This window comes from Cottoperca gobio, chromosome 10 (genome assembly GCF_900634415.1).
Source record: "Cottoperca gobio chromosome 10, fCotGob3.1, whole genome shotgun sequence".
Lineage (NCBI taxonomy): Eukaryota > Metazoa > Chordata > Actinopteri > Perciformes > Bovichtidae > Cottoperca > Cottoperca gobio.
Genome location: NC_041364.1, coordinates 8,512,768 through 8,536,164, shown reverse-complemented (window position 1 = coordinate 8,536,164; position 23,397 = coordinate 8,512,768). Strand labels below are relative to the sequence as shown.

Genomic DNA, 23,397 nt, shown 5'->3' with positions numbered 1-23,397 from the left:
TTGTTTTTTCCACCTTGGTCAAATGTATGCTTTTATTTTGAGGGCAGTAGCGTTATTTCCTGTCTCGTGCTGTCTAACTTTATAATGGCATGCATTATTTCTCTGGTTATGTGACACAGTTGAATGGACTGAATTATTACATCAGTTGAGTGATGCAACTTTTCATAACGATGCTCATTAGCTAGACATGGAGATTTATTTTTTTACTTTTCTTCCAGCATTATATTGTTTAGCCTTCCTGTGGGACATATATTAACTAAACTACATGTGAATACACTGCCAAAACAACTAAATATTGAATTAAATCGTGTGAGTCATATGACAACAAACCTGTGATATATTTTGTAATTGCACAGTTTGCATTTGTATGTCTTTTAAGCACTTTGCATACTTGTTTTTGAAAAGTTATGTGTATATATATATATATATATATATATATATATATATATATATATATATATATATATATATATATATATATATATATATATATATATAAAGGATGTTATACATTATTTTTTATTATAACAATGAAGTTCCTATGATGACTGAGGATGAGAGTATCATAATCAGGGGAAATTAAAAATGTATAATCAATATAAATCACTACAAGTCACCTCTGATCTCATTTGTCACACTATCAGTTATAATATATAATATTAAAAAGGACTATTCTACTGAATGGGTATCAAAAATGGACTGTATATATATAAGGTAACAATATATACCTGTATTTTCAATTGTAGCCTATAATAACTTTCACTTTCTAGCTTTATGAGCTGTAGGAGGGGTTTATAAAATGGCTCAGATGTTTAATGCATCGGTGGGAGGAGACACACGAACACAAAAGGTCCGTTAACGCCACCAAGTGGTTTGACTTTAATGATGAAGTAAAAGGATCATTATCATAAACTGCGGAGACTCTGGTATGACAGGAGCGCTTATTGTCCGCAGCGGTTGTTCTAAGTAAAGGTTGTTTTTGTTAACTGTAAACTTTCTCTGGATTACAACTTTGTACTTTCTGTTGGACTCTTGGATTTGAACCAACCTGCGCAAGAAACTTTTTTTTTCTCTCCAGGAGTCTCATCTTTGTGTTTCTGACATGCGCCTCCTCTTTGCTGCTGTGTTCATTTTATACTTCTCAGGTGAGTTTAAACAATAAATAAATAAAGGTAGTGGTGAACATTAATGAGTAGACCTACATTTACTCAAGTACTGTACTTAACTAGCCTACAAATGTTAAGTAGCCTATTAATAGCTACTTTACTTTAGTATTTATCATTTAAGCTACCGTTATACTTCTACTCCACTACATCTCAGAGTTATATTGCACATTTAACTCCACTACATTTGTCTGAAAGATTTAGTTACTTTGCAGATTACAGTTTTTTTTGTGAAAACCATGTATCTCCAGATGTGATCATTTAGTTTTACCTTGTGTGATACACTTACGTATAAGGTGTTCCTTTATGTGTTGAGAAGATTGTCCCATTTCTTAAGCTAAATAAACTTTACATAAAACATCCTGGATCAGCTGGAAAATGCATCTTCACAAAGCTAAAAACAGCTGTTTTTCTGTTTTTTTAGACATACCTGGTCCTCACAGGACAGCAACGCTATGAACATATGATATAAGGAAACTGAATAATGTTTTGTCCAGAATTGTGAATAACCTATTATTTAAATTCAGCCTTCAGTCAAACTGACTCTTCACTAAAAAGTTGTAAAATAAATCATCTAATATCATGATTGCTAGCAAGTCCCTCAAACATGCAAATCCTTTGTCTGTGGTAGTGAACTGCCTTCATCTCAGCAGTAACAGCAACTGTATTAGATGCAGATGTGAATTTTGAGGCGACTGTCTGAATGCAAATGGAGCACATACTCCTCCCTTCAGGAAGTGAGAGCTGAAGGGATGCAGCAGTCAAAATGAACTCAAATTAAGCTTGTAGCTGAGCTCCCTCTTCAGGAGCCCCTCTGCTTTGCTGACCAGGCAGTTTAATTACAGCTCGGCTCCAATCACCGCCAGTTAATTTCTGAGGAGTCCTCTTCTGGGCCAAGTACGCTAAAGCCTTCATTAATCCTGCAGACCTGAGGTCCAGCTCAGAAGCTAGTGCTGAGTTGAAAGGATGCTGATCACCTTTGTCATTAGAGATACATGAAGCCTTCTACATTTGTCAAACTGCACACCTTCCTCTGGTGTGACTCATCCCTGCTTCATGGACTCACTCTGCCGACAGCTGCATGTCTCTGTGGTAAAGTCAACACTGTGAGCGGTGTATGATGCATCGTGTGTGTCTGTGTCGGGGTATTCTACACTTGTAGTATTCAGATCCTTTACTTGAGTAGAAGTACCAGTGCAACAATGTAGACATACTACATCACAAGTAAAAGTCCTGCATTCAAAATCCTGTTTAAGTAAAAGAACAGAAGTATTATCAGCTAAATGTGTTTATAGTGTCCAAAGTAAAAGTAGCCCTACTTGTTCTGCAGAACAATCCTGATGCATCGACACATAAACAGTTAGTTTTCAGTACTTTATAGACACATCAGTAGTCAGGGTTGGGTAGTAACAGATTATATGTTATCGGGATTATGTCGCCTTTCGATTAAAAAGCAGCAGCAACACAACTACAGTGCATCTGTAGTTTGTGCCAGTGTACAGTTTGTGTTAGGATAGTTTAATTTGACTAACTGTAAAAGCTGAATATGATAAATGCATTTTATTTGTATTGAACATGTTTTGACATGTTTAAAGAGATTTTTAGAGTTTAAAAAGATGTGGCTCCATCTAAGGTGATATATATATATATATATATATATATATATATATATATATATATATATATATATATATATATATATATATATATATATATATATATATATTCAATGCTTGGTTTTAAAGTATTTAAGAAGTATTCAGATTATTTTACCTTTATTTGTATTCAGTAACTGATTATATTTCATAGTAATCTGACCCAACGCTGTGATCTGTGTGTTTAAAGTAGCTTAAAATGGTCAACTAAACCACAAATACCTCAATTATACAGTATTTGAGTAAATGTGCTTGGTTACTTTTCAGCCCTGCAGTAGTTTTACCTGAATGTAATTAAAAACACAGACTTTTAATTACCATGGTGCATGATGGTGCATGTCACCTGAAGTAATGTCTCTCTTTGAGTCCTGCAGTGCAGACTGATGAGCTTAGCATATTTATTTCCTCTGTGACGAATTCCCTGTGAGGGGGACTCTGGAAATATTAGTCTGGCGAAGTGTTACTGAGAACTGGAACATCGGGCTCATTATGAGAAGAAATGCTGACGATAGGTTTAATCCGCACATAGCTGGAACAATCTGAAGCAGCTTCCTGAGAAGGCGAAGTTTAATGTGATGCATTATTATTATTATTATTATTATTATTAGAAACCGTGTTAAGAGGGAAGCAAAGGAAGCAGTTAAGTAACTGCCTCGGGGCGGGGGGTGGAGGTTGACTGGAAAGTTTGGCACTCAGTTCTTCACATGGAGTCATTTTCATGATTTTCAAAAGGGATTATGTGGCTGAACCACAACTGCTGAGAGAGGAGGACAACAGTGTAAATGATTCATGGAAAGACACAATTCAGAAGGCCTCAGTACAGCACACACACCCTTCTACTTAGTACATGAGGTAGAAAGAGATGAGTAAGAGGGAAAATCTCCACATGCGTAATGAAAACATGCTGTTTGTCCTGATTTGTGGGGAAAGTTATTGTTGACTTAAAGGGTCAGGAAATGTTGCAATATAAAGTCTAACATGGTTTCTCTGCACTCATCCCTTGTCCCTTTTAAGAAAACTACAAAATCTTTATGCCATTTGCAATATTTCCATGTTTTCCGACCCAGTTCTCAGGTTTAAAACACTCCGTTAGCATCACTGATTGCAAATCCAGGTGTGTATGGACAGGAATGTTATTGAGCTTGTGTGAGAGGAAACCTCACCAGAAGTTTTGGAAAGGAGATTGTGTGGAGAAGATTTTTTCTCACGTCTCACATTTCTTTTTTCAGCTGGCTCTGCGACCACAGAGTATGACGGCTACAACGACTTTGTTGAAGAAGACTACGGTCCTCTGCTAGACTACAAAGGTGCGTATGGAAAAAGACGATATAATATATATTATCAGACGTTTACAGTACTACGACGTCTACTGTGACAGATCTTTCTATATTGTGTCTACTATATGGTAGCTCTTGTATCCAAGTGGATCGCCTCTTTTAAGTTTTTATCTTAAAGGATTCACACAGTTTTGGGGTTTTGGTTGCTCTTTAAACGCAGATCCACACTGGTGTCATTCTCCGGGTCTGATCAATGGGGAGGTGACCTGCCACTCCCCTCGCGGTGCGGCCTACAGGAGCACGTTGGACACCCGCTGTGAGATGAGCTGCGACCGAGGATACCGACTGGTGGGGAAGAGCTCAATTCATTGCCTCGCCAGCCGACGCTGGTCTGGGACTTCCTACTGCCGCAGTATGTGGAAGATAAGACTTTAAATTCCCAAATGAGAATGAATCTGGTGATGTTCTACTTTTTCATATTCAAAACATACCATTACAAAGGGTACAACGATAATTTTGTTACCTTACAAAAACTATGCGGTGGTCAACAAAAAAACAAATGCAGTATGCAAAATGTGCCGGTCGAAAATAGCATTATATTTACTCCAAACTCAAAGTTTAGCACTTTGTCAGTCTTAAGTGTAAAGACTTGAGACTTACTTGTGATCTCTGCCAGCCTCATCCTTTAAGATATGTATATGTATTCTTCCTTTCAACCCTTACACTCAACATGTACATGTGCTGATGTTCCCCAGAGATGCGTTGCCATGTGCTGCCCCTCATTCCGCACGGCAGATACACCTGCACTCATGGCTTCATGGTGGACTCCAGGTGTGACTTCACCTGCAACGCCGGCTATCGCATCGGGGGGCAACATTCCCGCACCTGTCAGCGTGGGGGGTCGTGGAGCGGAGCACAGCCTGATTGTGAAGGTACATATCAAAGGTCTTATTTTTGCTGATCCATATAAAGATAACCAGATGTTTCAACTCAAAAGTCTTTCAACTGCCAGACTTACTGCCATAACAGGCAGTAAGTCTAAATGAAGGCCATCTGTGTTGCTGTCAGAGGTGGAATGTACTGTACTTAAGTATACTTTTGAGGTATTTGTACTTTACATGAGTATTTTCTTTTCATGCAACTTTCTACTTCTACTCCACTACATTTCAGAGATATATATTTGACTTTTTACTCCACAAAATGTATCTTACAGCTTGTAAATCAACATTTTTGCATTGAAAACATATGTACATACATAGGTTTGAACTGTTGGTTAAACAAAACAAACATTGTGAAGGTGTCACTTTGGGCTCTGGGTAATTATGACGGCATTTCTCAATATTTTTCACAAACTAAACAATCGATCGATTAATGCAGAAAATAATTTGCAAATAAATCCATAATAAAGATCATAAATGAGCTCCACCTCAACCAACTACAACTGTTACATTCTTTCTTTTCTATGAATGCAAAAGTAATGATACTCTAATGATGTATATTATATATTATATGATAGTATAACAGCCAAAGTGAACATTTATATGCATGGAGTACTTTTAATACTTTATGTTTTCCTGATTTTACTTAGATACTTCTACTTCAGTAACATTTTCAATGCATGATTTTTACTTGCAGATTATTTTTACAGCTGTTTTTCTTTATTATTCTTTCACAAGCCAGTGTGTGTGTGTGTGTGTGTGTTTGTGTGTCAACAAGCATTTCCTGCTCCTCTGTTCTTTGGACTGAATCCAGCGCTGCAGTCTGCTCTCTTTTAGTCTTCATATTCTGCTACAGTTAGAATTTCCTTCCTGCAAAATCTCTAATAATGTTGTAATTTTCCAACTGTTTATTTCAGATACTGATCCTCCAAAGATCAAGTGCCCTCCGTCCAGACTCAAGGTCGCAGAGCCTGGAAAACTCTCTGCTATGGTGTCCTGGGACCCCCCTGCTGCTTCAGATACTGCTGATAAATTACTCGAGTATGTCGCTCCTTTCCTTCGCTTCCCTTTCCTGTTCGCTTTTGAATGGAATTAAACTCTCTGCCTTCGCTGTGCTCGACTCTCTGCAGAGTAATATTAGTAGGCCAGGAGCCGGGCACCGACTTTCAAGCGGGAGCAAGCATCATCCGTTACAAAGTGTACGACCAAGCCAGGAACAGAGCGGCCTGCAAGTTTATTGTACGTGTTGAGGGTAAGTTGACTTATAAATGACTACACATTAACTTAAAGACACGTGAGGACGGAGTATCAGACAATGGGCCCCTGGGCACAGACAAAGGCTGCGTCATATCTCCTACATAGGAGCAAGACTTCCTCTTTGCATCTCTTTGTAGTTCTTCTGTGTCTCCTTGTGGCCATTTTGCATCTCTTTGTAGTTCTTTTATGTCTCTTTGTAGTTGTTTTGCCACTTTTCATGTCATTGTGAGTCTCTTTACATCTCTTTGTAGTTGTTTTATGTCTCTTTGTGGTCATTGTGAATCTCTTCTTAATTGGTATGTGTCTTTGAGTGACATTTTGTAGGTGAAGGCTAGGGGGGACCCTGACTTTAGACCCATGGGTCTGTGCCCAGTATCAGCATTATAACTTGATGACACATTGGATTTTTTTTTACTGTGTTCTCCCTCCAGTGAGAAGATGTCCAGAGTTAGCTTCACCTCTGCAAGGCTACCTCACCTGCTCCTCTGATGGGAATAACTACGGTGCAACATGTGAATACCACTGTGAGGGAGGATATGAGCCGAGGGGCGTATCTACTCGTGTCTGCCAGTTCAACCGCAGCTGGGGAGGAGAGCCTGCCGAGTGTGTTCGTGAGTCTGCATGAAAGTTGCAATCATGATTAGGAATTTGCTGCACAGACATAATAGTGCACATACAGTATGTAAGAAGGTATAAATGCAGGATGCAATTGTGACTTTGTGTGTTTGCAGCAATGGAGATTAAATCCGATGTGAAGACGGTCTCCGCTCTCCTGGATCAGTTCCATGAAAAGAGGAGGCTGCTGATTTTGACGGCACCCAACATATCTGACCCAGACTACCAGCTGCAGAACCTCATGATACAAGTGAGGAAATGTGTGTCTGCTGGTGTTACTAAGGAAGTTTAAATAAACAACAAAATCTGTTTTCCTTGTTTCAACTAGAAATCAGACTGTGGATTAGACCTGCGACACGTAACCGTCATCGAGCTCCTGGGCTCCCCGCCTCGTGAGACGGGTCGCATTAAAGAAGGTCTGCTCAGCTCTGAAGCCATCGAGGGTTTGAGGTAAAAGTGAGATACTGCATCACTTAGTTATTCAGCAGTTTTACGGTTCATTCTGTGGAGGGGAAAATGTTAATTTTGTTGAAAAACCCCATCCTGAAATGGATATAACTGCACAGTTGTTTCTCCTCACTCTATTTAAATGTCAGGAGCCTCCTAATAAAAAGGGATCCTCTGTGGAAGAAATCCACCTCAAGGATTAACAACATGCTAATCCCAGGGAGGCAGTAATGGGATTTTGACAAGACTGAATAATGATGATCAATGTTAAACATAAACATCTTGCTTTGGTTCTCATGAGAATCAAAGAGTAAGACATTACTTTATAATCTACCGTTTTGCACACTGCGTGTAGGGACTAGTTCGTCTTAGAAGAGGCAAAGATATGGATGTTTTCCACCAACGGTGTAATTTGAGTTAGGGGTACTGCTGCTCACTTTTTCCAGACTGGAAATTCTCTTTAGTCTCTTCAATAACACACGAGTCCCACAGCGTGAGCACATTGACACACATTCTTTGAGTGTAATACAAAGCACTTTGGGAAATGTAGGCAAGCAGACCTCACTTGAGGTAGAAGTAGGGATGCAACGATTAACTGATTCACTATTAAAACGTCAGTTTTGTAATAGGATACAGTGTTTTTGTTCTCATTCTTACAAAAAGAGTGAGAGCTTTTGCTATTTGTTTAGTATTTTTGTACTGTATTATTTCAGTTGCGAAAGGCAGCAACTGAAAGCCAACAAAGAAATCAAAACATTGAAGGTAAAAGAGCTGAGGGAAAATGCAGTCAGATAATAACCATATGTGGATGTGTCACTACAAACAACCCCCTAATCCATTGTTATAAGAATATTGATTATAGCTGCTTTAATGAGATCAATATGTGAGATTGTTCAGACTTGTAGCTGACTTTGTTCTGATGCATGTGGGTTAAATACAGTTTAAAAGGTTTTAAACAAAGACAACAAGTAATGCATAGGAAGTCAAAAATCAACCTCGACTCCAGAGGTTTTTAATGATCTAATTTGTGTCTCTCTGTAGACAAGTGTTCAGAATCTCCAGAACCTACTTCAGCATGTTGCTGCTGGACAAGCTCGGGCTGGACCGAGAGCGTTTCATCACCCCGATGGCGTCGGATGAGCTGTTCTCTTACATCGACAACTTCCTGCTGGATGAAGAGGAGCGAGAGAGGCTGGAGCTCCACAGGGACTTCTGTGACTAATCTAATAAACCTCTCCGGTTGCCACAGCGATAAACTCATCAGTATTACTAAAGGCAAGATGAGGAAGGACAAACAACCAGAAACCAGGTCCAGAGGGACGTTAGGAGGGAAAAAAGGACACGAAGGCAGTTCCTCAAATGTGATCGCTAAACAACACTGAAGTGCCACCACTGTTTTCTCTCTTGAATAATCATCTGAAAGGCACGGAGGCCAGAAAATGGACACAGAAAATGACAAGCTTGAGTAAAAGTTCCTTTTTTAACCATAGATACATAAAATAAGTTTGATGTGGATTAGTAGTTTCGTCAAGGAGCCCCTGTTCTGAGCTGATATTTAATGAAAGCTAAGACTGAGGAACACTTGGGTGGATTATTGTTAAATCCAGCTGGTATGGACGATCAAGCATGTCTTCAGCACATATTTTATTGGGTGAACAGAATATTAAAAGGCAACCTCGAAGTAAACACGACTCTGATCACAAACAGTTAAAAGGTTTTAAGAATCTATATCTGCAAATAAACACATTTAATAATTTCAAGCTTTTTGTGCAACTTGTATGTTAAGATCATTTTTACATGATAGTATTACTATTTGTTGGATGCAACACCAGAAACGTTGTAGTTTATAATGACTTGTTTTCCCACGCATCAATGTACTTCTGTATACAATTATAAAGAAAAAAAAAAGGTGACGCTCTTTCTGTGCTACGTGTTCATAAGTGTTCAGAAATTTGAAATGCAATAACATATACAGCCTGCATTTTAAAAACAAGAATGACGGTCTCAATGCCAAAAATAAATCCAGTTTGTGATGTTTTGGCACATTTTCAACAGTTACACCAGTCTGGGGGGGGGGGGGGGGCGGTGCTACAGATGAACCCCACACAGGGAGGCAGATGTTAAGCTGCGTGTTAGTTCACCTCAGCAGACACGCCTCTGCTCTGACAAGCTTACAAAAATATAACAATCCACAATCTCATATTTGTCTCACACCCTTCAGCTTCTCCCCTTTTCATTCTCTGGATTCCCTTCGTCTGTGTGCTGTCCTCATTTGCCCTTCACCATAGTGGAGCGCAGTGGAAGAGTGCCCTCTGCCCATGAGTCGGGGTACTTCATCACCTTCTCCCACACACTGACTTCCTCTCCAACAGAGTCCATCTCCACTTCTGCTTTTCCTATTTTCACAGTCCCTGCAGGGGGGGACGGGGGGGGACGGAGAGATTACATGAAGGTAATTGTAAATGGAAAACAAGTGCAAAGTCTTTTATGGCAAATTCCTTTTAATCCCTGAATTTTCAGTCTTTAAAATGAGGCGTCTTTCTCACAAAAGGTTATTCTTTCACTATAAAAAAAGAAAGAAAGGGTATATAGTATTACTTTCTCTTCTACTGCAGTGTTATGCCCACATCTAGAAAATAATGAGATCAATTTCCGGGTCATAGGCAGGAGGACAGAGGGGAGAGGAGGCACAAAACAGCGGCTCCATTAAATCGGACTCGCTAAAATAAATTGCAGCTCACCCTGACAGCTTTGGTGTCATTTACAAAAAGGTGAATTATTCTATTTACAATACAACAAACACACAAAAAGGAGAAATAAGATAGATATCGGTTTGATTCTCACAAAAAATTAAATACAAATATTTATTTAGATTTATTGAAGTCTATCTTTTACCCCTTCCGGAGCTGAGACGGACTCCTCCCAGGAACTCGTTGCTCAACATGGCTTCTCTGTCCCACACAGTCAGCTCCAGACACATCTCCTCCAGCTGCTCCAGAGGCAGCTCTTTGTACACAAACGTGTGGTCGTAGTGGGGGTTCAGGTTCTTCTTCACAACTGGAGTCTTCCTCTTTGTCGTCTTTGCCTTAGTTGGGAATAAGTACCTGCAGAACCACAAAACTTCTTGAACAGAGAAACGCTTGTATGTGACGCAACATGTCCGTTTAAGACTGGAGAGTTTATCACTTACCCTTTTACGAAGCTATCCGAGGTACCCCCTGGTTTCATTGCCATCAAATTCTTTGCCTCTTTAATTAGAACATGCAGTTCTCCCCCTCCCTCGATCACCACCTTTTTGCCTGAGGAGAAGACGACAGACACTCTTAGAAAGTTAAGGCAAAGTGGATCAAACATTCAGAGCTTCTTGACAGTCTTACCTTTGATTTTCTCAGTTGTTGGCTTTTTAGACGTTACATACTTCAAGGAGATCATCAACTCTCCTTTGTACTGCGCAAAAGCTGAAGCCGGCACAGGAGAGGCTAACTGTTTAAGAAAAGTATGTTATATTTAGAGACACAATACAGCAAACATGCCGGCCTCTGCACTAAAACCTGATTAACAATGGATGGCTGAAACTGTGATTTTTCTTCCACGCTCCGACATCATCAAACAAAATACCAACTAATAAACACTTACCATAGACAACCACACTTACAAAACGTTTCTCGTAATTTAGTTATTAGATTTATAAAAAATAAGTGTGCTGTTTAACAATTCCCCCTCCATCTGTTTTAGGTTAAGAGTTTTCAGCTTGATAAAATATGTAAAGGATTCTCACTTTCTAAACCAACATATACATTCACACCCAGATATGTGTGAAAACCAAGATCTACAGTAAACATGTTCGGCTCTAAATAAATATCTTCACCTCGTTTTGATTTGCTATGATTTTAGGTCACTAGCGCTGATTTTAAACACGCTGAAGTGAACTGGTGAGAACACAAACACAAACACTTCATTTGTCACTACTTTATCCTGCAACTCTGTAATACTTCTGTTGGTTAGTTTCAGCTCATTTCCTCCTTGTTGATGCACTTTGCCATGATTTTTAATATCCTCTTCATCTTTAGTTTTTAATATCCTCTTCATCTTTAGTTTTTAATACATATTCTAAGTGCAATCTTGGCACACGTGATTTTGCCTTTTTGGTGCACTTTTTGATCTTTCAAGTTTTGATTGCCAGACTTTAGTTTTCTCTGACAAATGGTATTCCACATAATATTAAACATGTTTTATAACAATATTTAGGAGAAAAACTTAAGTTAAAAAGGGACAGTGTGTAGGATTTGGTGGCATCTATCGCTGCAGTTGCAGATTCCAACCAGCTGAATACCCCTCCGCTCAGCCGACCTTTTCAAGACTGCAGTAAAGAGTCAGTGAGTGCAAAACCATGGTAACGTCATGGTACAAACTTTCTGGGCAACTGTAGAAACATGGCGGTGCAACATGGCGGACTCCGTGGAAGAGGACCCGCTCCCTATGTAGATATGAAGGGCTCATTCTAAGCTAAGAAAACACAACGATTCTTAGTTTCAGGAGATTATACACTAATGGAAAAATTGTTATGACTATTTTACGTGTGGGCCCGTTATTTGTTTGATATTGCACATAAGTATAATGTTGCACGTGCACACGGTTAACGTGGTTCATATTCCTGCAAAAGCGCTCACACTCTTCCACAGATCTACGGGTCACGGTAATGCACTATGAAAGAGCAATGCACCAGCAGAAACATGGAAGAAGATGCCAGCAGGTAAACATCACAGGTCTTTTTTTTACATGTATACAAACAATGCAGGTTTCAACATTTTAAGAACAATTTGCAAAAGGAAGGAAATGCATTCAACCATTTGTTAGACCACAAGGATGAACATAAAGTGTGAGAAATACTGAATGTTAACAGAAACTTTGTTTACAAGAAAAACGCCACAGGACTCCTTTAAGTCCTTTTCCTAAAGGCTTTTGTATTATTCTTCGACACTATGTTACGCACATAATGCATCAACACACAGAACAACTAAAGAATCCAGCCTCTACAAGAGGTATCATGTGAGAGTGCTTGTTAGTATGGTGCATCCAGGTTTACTAGCAAGCAGTCTAAAAGGCAACAATGCAATGTTTCAAGCTTTTAAGAAGCTTTGCAAATTTCTTATGAAGGAAATTTATTTATCAGTTGTTGAACCGCAGAGATTCAAATAATGCGATTATGTGAGCACTGAATGTAGAAAACTCCACAGGCCACCTTTAACAAAGAGGTCATCACAGTATGCTAAAGCAAAACAACTACATCGAGTTTCTCTAATCTACCTTCGCCATGAGAGCCACACGGTCCTCATGCGGGGAGTCGAGGTCTCGGGTGTCTAGAGGGATCTCCACCTCTCCCAGGAAGGCGTTGCGGCTAAAGCGACCATGATGCCAGACTGATATCAACATGGAGCGGGTTGCGAGCTGAGAGCGGCTGACGGAGTACTGGCAGTGGGACACGAGAAGGAGAAGACAGGATGGATAAAAGGTCTCAATTCTGAAAACTTATATTATTTTAATGCTCTGGTGCTGAGGGAGTTTTAAAATAAAAACATGGAACATAAATTAATGCAGAAGATGAATTCAAATCTTATCAGAAGTTGCATTTTAAATCGTATTATATTATATTTACCTTCTTCCTCTTTAAAGAGCACATTTTACAGTGTCATACTTTTGTACAAACTACCGTATCCAGCTGCTTCCCTTTCAGAAGCTTTGTGTGCCGCTATATTGAAGCTGACTGTACATTGGAACAAAATCAATATTTGACAACAGCTATTCTAATCTGCAAAGTCAATATCGATCTTAAAGTCTCTGTAGGTGTGGTCATTATTTGCAGCAGGCAAGGCACAAGGTCACTAATCATAGAGTCAACAGAATAAGGTCAACAGTAGGAGGTGCAAGGAATAAAGCACCACCTTCAGTGTTTCTTTGTAGACAGGGTTGACCGTGTTTCTCTTGATACTTGTTTTCCTTTTGCTCTGGCGAGATTTGTCAGGGAGTAGATAACATTTGACATAACTGAAACACAAAAACAGAGAGAATATTTAAAGTGTTTCTCACAGAAATGGCTGTAGGTTATTTTGCTGTAATTCTTAATAATAGTAGTAAGTTTATTTCTGTTGTTTTCTATCTATAAAACTCAAATACACAAAAATAATAATAATAATAATAATAATAATACAACAATATTAAGTCATTACCTTTGAAGAAGTGACAAACTAAAGCATGTTCATGCTGAAAGTAAATGTGTAGCTTATTAAACCTACCCTTTTCAAAAATAGATATTTACAGTAAAAAAAGAGAAACAAAATATATGTATCTCTCTCTCTCTCTCTCACACACACACACACACACACACACACACACACACACACACACACACACACACACACACACACACACACACACACACACACACTTATTTTTTACTTTATACATTAATTATATAAATAATACTTTGCTTGTTTCATGATAATCAGTTTGCAACTGACTAAATGCTTAAAATATCTATTGACATTCAACTTCCTGTGAAGCTCAAGTAATCATCTCTGGGATGTGATTATCAAGACTTTTGTAAACACAACTTCTTATCTACACTGATCAAAGCTGTGTAAACATCACTAAGGGGAATGTGTGCAGTAGAAATATGTAACCATTTCAGAGCCACAACCTGAAATCTGAAGGCCAAAGTTTGAGAACACTGCAACAAATGATGGAGCTTCACATTACAGCCACACTTGAAAAAAACAAACTTATTTGAATATTTACGGGTGGGAAAGCTGCCCCGAGGCATCGCCGAAGGCCAGCCCATGGCACTCCTTGATGAAGACATTGAGGCTCTGGCTGGGTTCGTTGTAGCTCATAGAGAAGATGAGGTCTCCGCTCACCTCCACGCTGTCAAAGTCTCCTGCTTCACTGTATATACTCATCAGGCTGCCCAGTGTGCTCTGGAGAAACATACCCACATCTGACCTCAATAAATAATCATCAGCAATTCCTGTGTTTGCTCAAAGTTTCATTAATACCAAATATTGAAATTAAAAGGGATAGTTTGGATGCTTTAAAAGGGGGGTTGTTATATTGAATGTCCATCAGACAGCCCTTTCCGAGGAGGAACTGAAGCTGTTATCTCTGCAGTCTTCAAAGCCTTTTGACAAAAACACAGAAGTTGCCGATCTACTGCTGCGTCTATCGGTTAGTTAGTTAGTGTTATTGTGTGACTTTGGTGTTTAAAGGTAGTTAAAGTAAGTTTTGCTGCTGCCCCCCTCCACAGCAGTACATTACTTGCTTCTGTGTTGTAACCCCTGCTTCTCTAAACTGGGTGGGTGCCGAACGTCATCTCCTGTAAGTAATACACTAACTATGAGTAAGTACACCAGTTCAAACTATCCAAATATTGACAATACCAAATATTGACGTTAAACTAATGTTGTTTGGACTGACATACTATAAAGAGGCGCAATGGTGCAGATCACGGGTTCACAAAACAGAAATAACAAGAATTAAACATAACTCAAATGATTAAGGGTAAACAGAAAGGGACAAATGAACAATGAACAGGATGTTTCTGTCAATATCTAAATCCAGAGTGACAGCGTGAAAGTCATGCTAGGCAGCCTCAGCTTTGCTTTCCCCAGATGGCTTTGGTAACTATAGAAACATTTTAAACTTTGCAAATCAATTTCACACTTTCTAACTTGCTGGAGGATATCCTGAGGTTATAGATGCTCGTCCAGATTATCTAGCAGCAGTTCCGTTCTGAGAGACATAATAAGCTGCCTTTCAAAGAGTCTTTAGAGGACTAATGTCAGCTGTGAGAAATATCAATACTTTACCTTTGAGCTGTTCAGGCTGAAGGAGCTTGAAGCCATTGTCCTTTTATGAAAGCTAACCAAGCTGTCAATATCTTCCTCCTCCTCTCCATCTTCCTGTGTCAACATAAGAAAGGATTTAGAAATCATAGACACACAGGGGGATTATTATCATAGTATTTTTGTTGTCAGCAATAATAAGGCTTGTGTTGTTAAAACAGTCAAATAAAGACATTTTAAATCAATTTAAATAGCAGAAAAATGTTAAAATATCTGAAACAGCAACTGTAATTACAGCCCTTTTAGTGTTATCGTCTACAATCAGTGGATGGGCTCCATTTAGTGATGTTCAGCAGTGTAACACGGGAAATAATTCACCACAGGAAAGAGCCTGACATGGCCTCAATAGACCAGAATTGAATGCAGCCACTTAACATGTTTCGTAGAGGATGGAGTGTCTTTTTTGTGTCGCTCTCACTGTAACTTCTGCTTGGTCGCTATATCTAATGTCACTCTTTGACTTGTGTAAAACCTCCACCTGAAGTATATAGTGAATGTTATTTGAAACTTCCATAGGGACTACCTTTACAAATATGGCAAGCTCCAGTCATTTCAGTTGATGGGGGAAAAAAAGAAATAAAAGCCTTTCTTAAAAAAAAAGAAAAACAGATTCATAAGTTAGATTCTTACCTGTACGTCCAGGCCTGGTACAGAGCGGCTCCTGTTGCCCATTGAGGCCCCTGATGTGTCATGTTCATCACGTTCGTCACGTTCGTCACGCTCGTCACGCAGGTCCAGTGTCGATACAAACTCTGTTATAAACATACAGACCAGCAATTAAGCAGCGATACACACAGTGTTTTTCATTTGGTTCTGGAAGAAGAACAATGCATGTGGTAGTATATGCTAACCAGAAGGCTTCGGAGCTCGTTTGATGCTCTTCTTGAAGAGTCTATCAACTTCTATCTCCGGGCCAGGACTCTCTGTTGTTATTTCTGGGGCCTGTCTGACAGAAACAGGAAGTCACAGTCACAGAGAAGAAGAGAAAAGAGTTTGAGAAAGAAACACGACCATGTCACCTGAAAGAATCGTACAGTGTTAGCTTCAGAGGTGCCGCTGACAACGCTAGCGATGTCTGCTTTGACGAGAGTGGTCAGACTGGAAACAGTGGACCCTGATGGGCTGCACGGAGCGGAGCAGTTCTCTCTCCTGTGTGATGATACAAAACAATATTAATTACAGCATACATTGTTCACATTCAAACTCGTATAAAATAACTTTATAAATTGTGCGCGTGACCTATCCTACATGTCGACACTCTTAACCAATTAGCCTGAAACTCTCAGCAGGTTTTGTAAGCAGGACGTGGGTTTTACTTCAACCGCAAATAAAGATGAACATGACAGCACTTTAATGAAATGATTTACTTGTGCCTGAAACAGCAGATGATTGAACAGTGTGCAAATAGGCAACAATGTTACAACCAAGCCCAAAACATCCATGCACGAGTAAATCATTTCATTAACTGTACCGATTTATCATCATTTTCTGATTTATTTGCAGATTTAATAATGAATTCATAAAAATGTTTGGTAATTTGGTACAAGCACTCTATTTTGGCTTTGGAAACTGAAAGTTTACTTTAAATAAAATAATTTAACATAAAGTTAACTAGTTACGGGGCACCACTCTATAACAAGAGAACATTTAATAGCAAAATGTATTAATACATGCTCAAAATCTGAAATGGTCAAAGAGTTCACTCCGTGTACAGAGGTGTAAATACTTAAAAACACTCAAAAGCACGTAATCAGGTTCCTTGTAAATGAAGAATGTATTTACTACTAAAGATATACAGACTAATGAATAAATATAAGTATAAAATTAATTACGGTAATGAATGGCAAATGTATAGATTGCAGGTTACACAATTAATAACGTACAGTAAATGAGGTAGTTGGCAAAGTCCTGAAAATGTGGGATGACTCAACAGCTGATAGACTACAGGAAAATATTGGTTGGGAGAACTTCTTCCTAACTCTTACCCTACAATCGATCTCTAATGGAGCATCAAAACCAGAACAGACACCGCAAAGTTTGCAGTGGAGGCGTTGGATCTGGCATACTGTAGCGCTCCTTAACCCACAATGCAGTTGGTATTTAGCTGCATATAGTTTGTAAAAATTATCTGACCCAAGCCTGGCGGTCTCAGCCCCAGACTAGACCAGCTCTGGGGGAGGAGGGCTAAACATTACACAATCTGCCTCAAAAGCTGCTTTGATGTTACCGTGTAGTGTTTGTACCTTTTAAAGTAACTAAAAGGTGAATTTACCTTTGTTGCTGAGGTGTCACATGGCCAGACTCAGTGTCTGTTTTACGGCTGCTTATGCTGTCGTTTTCTGCAGACTCTGTGTCACTGCGTGTTGGCTTTGACCAAACTTCCTCCTTTGATTCAAATGACTCCCTTGAAGCAATTGATGCTGAATTTTCTTTTGAATGACTGCAAAATAAAACATGACAAAAGTTTGGGATGTTCCTATTCTGAGTCTATGCATTCATTAACATTTCCAAAAGTGATGTGAAGAATCATGACGCACCCTTTGTTATCCGCTATTTGGTTTTTCTGCCTGACCCGCGGTATAGGAATGGGAAGATCTGGGTTTATTTCAGTACTTCTCAACAGCATTTCTCCTGTTGTCTCACGCTTATTTACTATAACACACAACAAAAGTTAAATCAAACTTCCACACCAGGTTGCCGTTTCAAGATTTCTCTCCTCCTGTTGAACTTGGACTACATTACAGTGACTGTGGACATTTTATTTGGCGCAGGCTGAGAGCCGTTTACATTCCTGGTCTAACAGTCAATACCCACAACTTCCTCTTCCTGTACTCACCCTGAGGCTTCTTTTTCAAGGAAACTCTCACGAGGTCGTGTCCAGGCGTGGTGGAGAAACGGTTGACCCTTTGATCGTAGAACCAGTCACCCGTCATTTTCTTAAGATCCCTGGAATCCAATATAAATATTTTTTTAAATGTCTAAATTGAACAAAACGTACACTCATTCATCAGTAAAATAACACATTCGAACAAGGTTAATGGTTAACACTGTTAAGCTCATTAAAATGTGTCAACATATTATGCACTGCTGGTAGGATTCATACATAATAGAGATGCAACGATCAGTCAAACGACAATCAATTTGATAATCAATTAGGCTGATTGTTGAGGTCATTTTTGTAAAAATGGCAGAAAATGCTGCTTTCAGCCTGTAAAATATATTGATTTCCTGCTGTTTTCCTGTTTTAGATTATATTAAACTGATAATATTTTGGTTTTGTACTGACAAAACAAGACATTTAAAGACATCACATTGGACGTTGACAAACTGGGGTGGACATTTTTTTACTATCTTCTGACATTAGAGACCAAACTCCTGAATAGTCCCCAACAAATGGTAAAAACACAATTATTCTGGAAAGTTAAAGAGTGTAAACAAAACAATCTCTTACGACTCTTTGGCACACACGCTGCACAGCCAGGATCCTTCGGGGAGGGCTGTTCGGCAGTTTCTGCACACATGGTGATTGCAAATCTTACACTGGCTGGAGAAAACATGTCAGTCGACTCAGAGGCTCCTGGCATCGGCCACAACTACGCTGACTGTATCTTCCACTGCCACGTTTGGCCCCTTTCCTCTTCATATCCAGCAACTCTGTCTTCATACTCCTGAGAAACAACAACAAAAAATATTAAAGGAGAATAGAAGTTGTCCTTTGAGAAACTTCTTGAGTAGTCTCGAGTTTTGTACATTTTCCTGTATGACTCAACGACACTAAAATAAATGACATAAACCTCATTCATTATTGTTTTTCATTTACAGTAACTGGAGAAAGCAGGTGACCAGTCATCTACAGGAGTGAGACAGAGTACGTCTTACATATGCAATAATGAAAAAGTGTTATAGGATACATTTTGGGATGTTTTTCATATTCTTGTAAAATAAACACAAAATAAGATTATAAACAATTCAATCAATAAATAAAGCATCTGTACATTAAGATATGAGATATACCGTATCTTTGTCGTCCACTGCATGGCCTCTAGTGTAAATTTGTCTTCGGCACCCAGCTACTAGGGCAGGGTATGGTTTGAATTTTTTGATATTGGTGCCAATAAGATAACTGGGTATCGGTTACTGATATCAAAATGATACTTTTCACTACCTTAGTTTTCCAAGTGAGCAGTGTGTAACGTCCTACTACAAGCAGCTGTACAAGAACTTTGCTTAGTAAGAAAAATGATAATGAAATTGTTATATACACATCCATTATCATCAAAGAACAAGTAAACAAGACTAAAAATCTGATCCCAACTTTTAATACTCGACAGCTTTTTAATACTTAATTCTATGAACACATTTTGGATGATACTCAGATACTCAATAACCAGCCCTACCAACAAAAAGACATCCCTTTAATAGATATCAAATACCTATATGAACACATAAAATAAAAAATAATCTTAACAAAATATCAAAGCATATAGTACAGCGGTCACCAACCTTTTTGATACTGAGAGCTACTTCAAGGTGCTGAATAATACGAAGGGCTACTCGTTTGATACAAACTTCCTGAATAACATAGTTGCACGGTTCACCTTTAATGATAATATCATTAATAATAATAAATATTCATATATGTGAAGAGACTGTCTGATCACATATTAATGTTAATTATTCCTCACAATGATTGTTAACAATGATTTATGGTAGGAAACATATATATTTAACCATGCAACATTATTTATTTATGTTCTCAATCTATTTCAGAGTTATCACATCTCTGATATTTTTGTAAATATCTGTATTGACAGTTTTGTATGAATGAGCACATTTGTAGCATTTTGTTCAAAATCAAACCAGTTATATTTTAGTACAAAGTATCACTTCTGTAAAAAAATCTGGAAACTGTCACACTTTTCTTTCACTATTGTAAAAAATAATTCTTCCTCCCAATCATTGTGAAAATAGTTAGTTTTCTTTCGCTTCTCTGCCATGTTTAGCGTAAAAAACAGCGCCCCACCGTAGCTGCTCCCGCTAGCTTGTCTCAGCGAAAAGGGAAATGGAGATTTAGCGTGCGTCCCTAAAGGGTCAGAGTTCATAAATACATAAAACATTTTTGTTTTTTAAATTCTATATTCAATATTGTCATTTTAAAATAAAGAATAATTCTGTTCACAATATCTGTGAATTACAGGGTAAATTAGGTTGTGTCTAAACTGAATTAATTTGTTTAAATTAGTAATACCTTGAATTGATTGAACTGGAAGTAACACTAGTAAGTTAACCATTTATACAATTAACAAGAAGTGCTTTCTTCTCACCGCACACGGTGCTCCTCGGCCTGTCTTATATCCTCGTCCCGTTGCAGCACCTCCAGGATCAGCTCCCGCTCAGAGTCTGACAGGAATCCCAGGTTGATCATGTCAGCAGCCTCGGGCATTGTGTCTTTAACCATGAACCCTCAGCGCAGGTTAACTGGCTCAACTCAGTCAATGTTACATCAAGAAGATCTCCTGAAGACAAAACAAAACATCAGAAATAAACTCTCCACTGTGTCACTGCAAAAACGTTTAATTAAATACAGACAAAACCTGTTTTTCTATTATCGTATGGGATGCAACCCAAGCAGAGCTATGCAGTGAAAAGAGGAACTTAGTGACTTTGCGCTGGAAAGTGATAAATGACTAAAAGGAACCAGGATGCGGGAGAATTTAAGGCTTGTTTTGAGCGGGACAGGCTAAAATAACATGAACTTGGCTTCTGTGTCCGGGTTCCCACCCTCTAAGGATACAGACAGCCGGGTGGAGTTCAGTAGTTTCTAAACATTTATTTAATCCCAACATCAAGCTGGTTGTCTGTCATGTTTCCATCTGAAACTTTACACTTCATTTAAATTGCGTCAAAGGAAATTAAAGTGAGGAGGGAACTGTACCTAACACACAGTTGGAAAGTTGACACCTTTTTCCTCATAGTTTGAATACTGGAGCCAACTCTAGCAGAAATTCAATAATACCTGCAAAGCAACTTGTCTAGGTAACCTTCAAGGAAATGGCGCATGCGTCATAGAGATAGTGCACTAACTGAAATAAACAATCCTTAACAGGGGATATTGAAAGAGGGAATTCGTCTAAAAAAAGAGCTGAAAAAGTGTAGTAGCCTTAGTGTAAACTAAAAATTACTTTATCCGAATGAATTTAATTAACAAACAAACTCCAAGACAGACTGTTTTTGTAGCTAAAGCACCAAACTGTGATTAAAATATGTCGAAATTAAGATTTCCAGAAGTCCATGATGAGCTGCTAACGGTTGCGACTCCAACGGTCGAACGTTTACGTACGTTACGTTACCAACTGAACATTAATATGCTAGCGTTACTTCATATCCACGATGTTGTCATGTTATCATGATGTTTATAGATATTTTGCTTTTATCCAACTGTGAAGCCTGAATATTTGGGGATACGATTGTATTATTTTACTAAGTGAATAACACTGAAATCGGCTGACAAATAATACAAAACAGAATGAAATGACACACACTTGTTGTTAAAAGACGACTTTACCACCGCTACACGGCTTTCAGCGTCACTACAGGCGACAGACAGCGAGATATTCCTGACAGAAAACACAACAAAAACGTAGCAGTTTACAGTACATTTAAGATAATTACATTTCCGTGTGAGTATAATCTGGTTAACTCACTTTCCTGGTCGGTTATGGTCATATCCCTTCCTCTCCCACTCCGTCTTCTTCTTCTTCTTCTTCTTCTTGCCTCCCGTCTCCAAAAACTGTTGACTTTGTGCGCTCGAGGAGTCTCGACTACCGGAAGATAATGAAAGTTTGCAGCAGACTAGCAAGAGCGCCTTTCCCCATTTTCCATGACAGGTGCATTTCCTTAGCTCTATTTACCACAGGAGGGCTCGATGTGGAAAATGTGACCCATTGAAACACTCCATTAATTCCCCCTGCTCCCTTTACCCTCCAAAACACTTGGAACACTTTTACTTTTGAAGAAGTGAGTTAACTGTATCAGACAATAAACGTGAGAAATGCAATATATAAACAAATAGTGAGACATTTATTGCTTTTGAAGAAAAGAGGCACTACAGAACTGATGGTGTGTCTAGTTCTCTAGTATACACTATGTCATTATTTATTGTCTAGGCGTATGTAAAGTGATGGTAGAGCAACACATTGTTAAGCAAATGATTACTCGGCCTATAAAAACTGCCTGTAAAAGGCACAACAGTTTTAGAGCCAGACTTACAAACACATTTCTGACATTTTTATTGAGGGTGTAGTCAGTATGCACAAATGTGAATTATTGGTGAATATACAAATGCAATAGGAAGATAATTAGTGAATTTACAAAACTAATATAGACACAGAAAATAACACAATAGAAGAAAAGAAGGGACAGAAAGGATAAAAGAAAGAAGCTAGCCAAACTAGACACCCAAAACAAAACCCAATGATCCTACATTATGTTGGTAGCATTAGACTCTTCTCCAAATATTGAATGAGAGGTTGCCAGGTCACCGGCATCACTTCTGATATATCTAATCCTCTCCACCTCAAGTGCATTGACAAGATCGTCAAGCCACATTTTAACATTAGGAATGTGTTTAACCTTCCACAACATCAAAACGCCTGTCTTAGCTGACATAAGGCAAAAGATAACTCGTCTACGAGCCAATGTGAGATTGTTTAAGGTCTGTGAAGTATTAAAAATAGGCTCCTGCTCAATACTTGAATCAAGAATGTTTGAAATGATATGCATCAATACATCTGAATCTTAGGACACGTTACCTAAGGGTGTACTGCTGAGCGGCTTTCTTAGCACTTATCCCATAGATAAGGAATAGAGGGGAACCATATACTTATATTAGATTTGGAGGTGTGCAACCTCTGTACTGTTTTAAATTGCATTAGAAAGTGTCAGACAATATATAGTATTCATTAATCTGATTTAAACTATGATTCCATTGTTCCCTTAACAATCTGAATATTTAAATATGTTTTAAATGTCCACCTTTTCTTCCTGAAAAGCTGTATAAATATAGAACAGATATAAGGCGACAGATATTGTGGGAGCTTGATGATTGGTGAAAGTGTGGGGTTAGTTATAATAAATCTCTGGTATCT

The 23,397-nt window shown here is 38.6% G+C and overlaps 2 protein-coding genes across 3 annotated transcripts; one reads left to right on the top strand and one right to left on the bottom strand.

Moving 5' to 3' along the window:
* The first annotated feature begins 863 nt into the window (after positions 1–863).
* srpx2 (sushi-repeat containing protein X-linked 2) lies at positions 864–9,112 on the top strand. Of its 2 annotated transcripts, XM_029441856.1 has the most exons (11): positions 955–972; positions 1,079–1,145; positions 4,048–4,125; positions 4,316–4,507; positions 4,851–5,027; positions 5,951–6,074; positions 6,164–6,285; positions 6,722–6,901; positions 7,022–7,155; positions 7,234–7,355; positions 8,394–9,112. In XM_029441856.1, the coding sequence occupies exons 2-11, from the start codon at positions 1,103–1,105 to the stop codon at positions 8,572–8,574; spliced, it is 1,353 nt and encodes a 450-aa protein (XP_029297716.1). In that variant the 5' UTR covers positions 955–972; positions 1,079–1,102; the 3' UTR covers positions 8,575–9,112. The 2 variants fall into 2 exon arrangements, with proteins under 2 accessions (XP_029297715.1, XP_029297716.1); XM_029441855.1 differs by having other exon boundaries at positions 864–1,145.
* Positions 8,982–22,189, bottom strand: sytl4 (synaptotagmin-like 4). The gene is given in 18 exon segments (XM_029441854.1): positions 8,982–9,763; positions 10,248–10,456; positions 10,543–10,651; positions 10,730–10,835; positions 12,660–12,821; positions 13,295–13,397; positions 14,148–14,326; positions 15,215–15,307; positions 15,881–16,002; positions 16,102–16,192; positions 16,285–16,399; positions 17,523–17,690; positions 17,788–17,902; positions 18,087–18,196; positions 18,702–18,805; positions 18,807–18,918; positions 20,575–20,766; positions 21,955–22,189. Coding segments are annotated over 17 exon segments (2,175 nt in total). The 5' UTR covers positions 20,709–20,766; positions 21,955–22,189; the 3' UTR covers positions 8,982–9,620.
* Between the last annotated feature and the right edge of the window lie 1,208 nt (positions 22,190–23,397).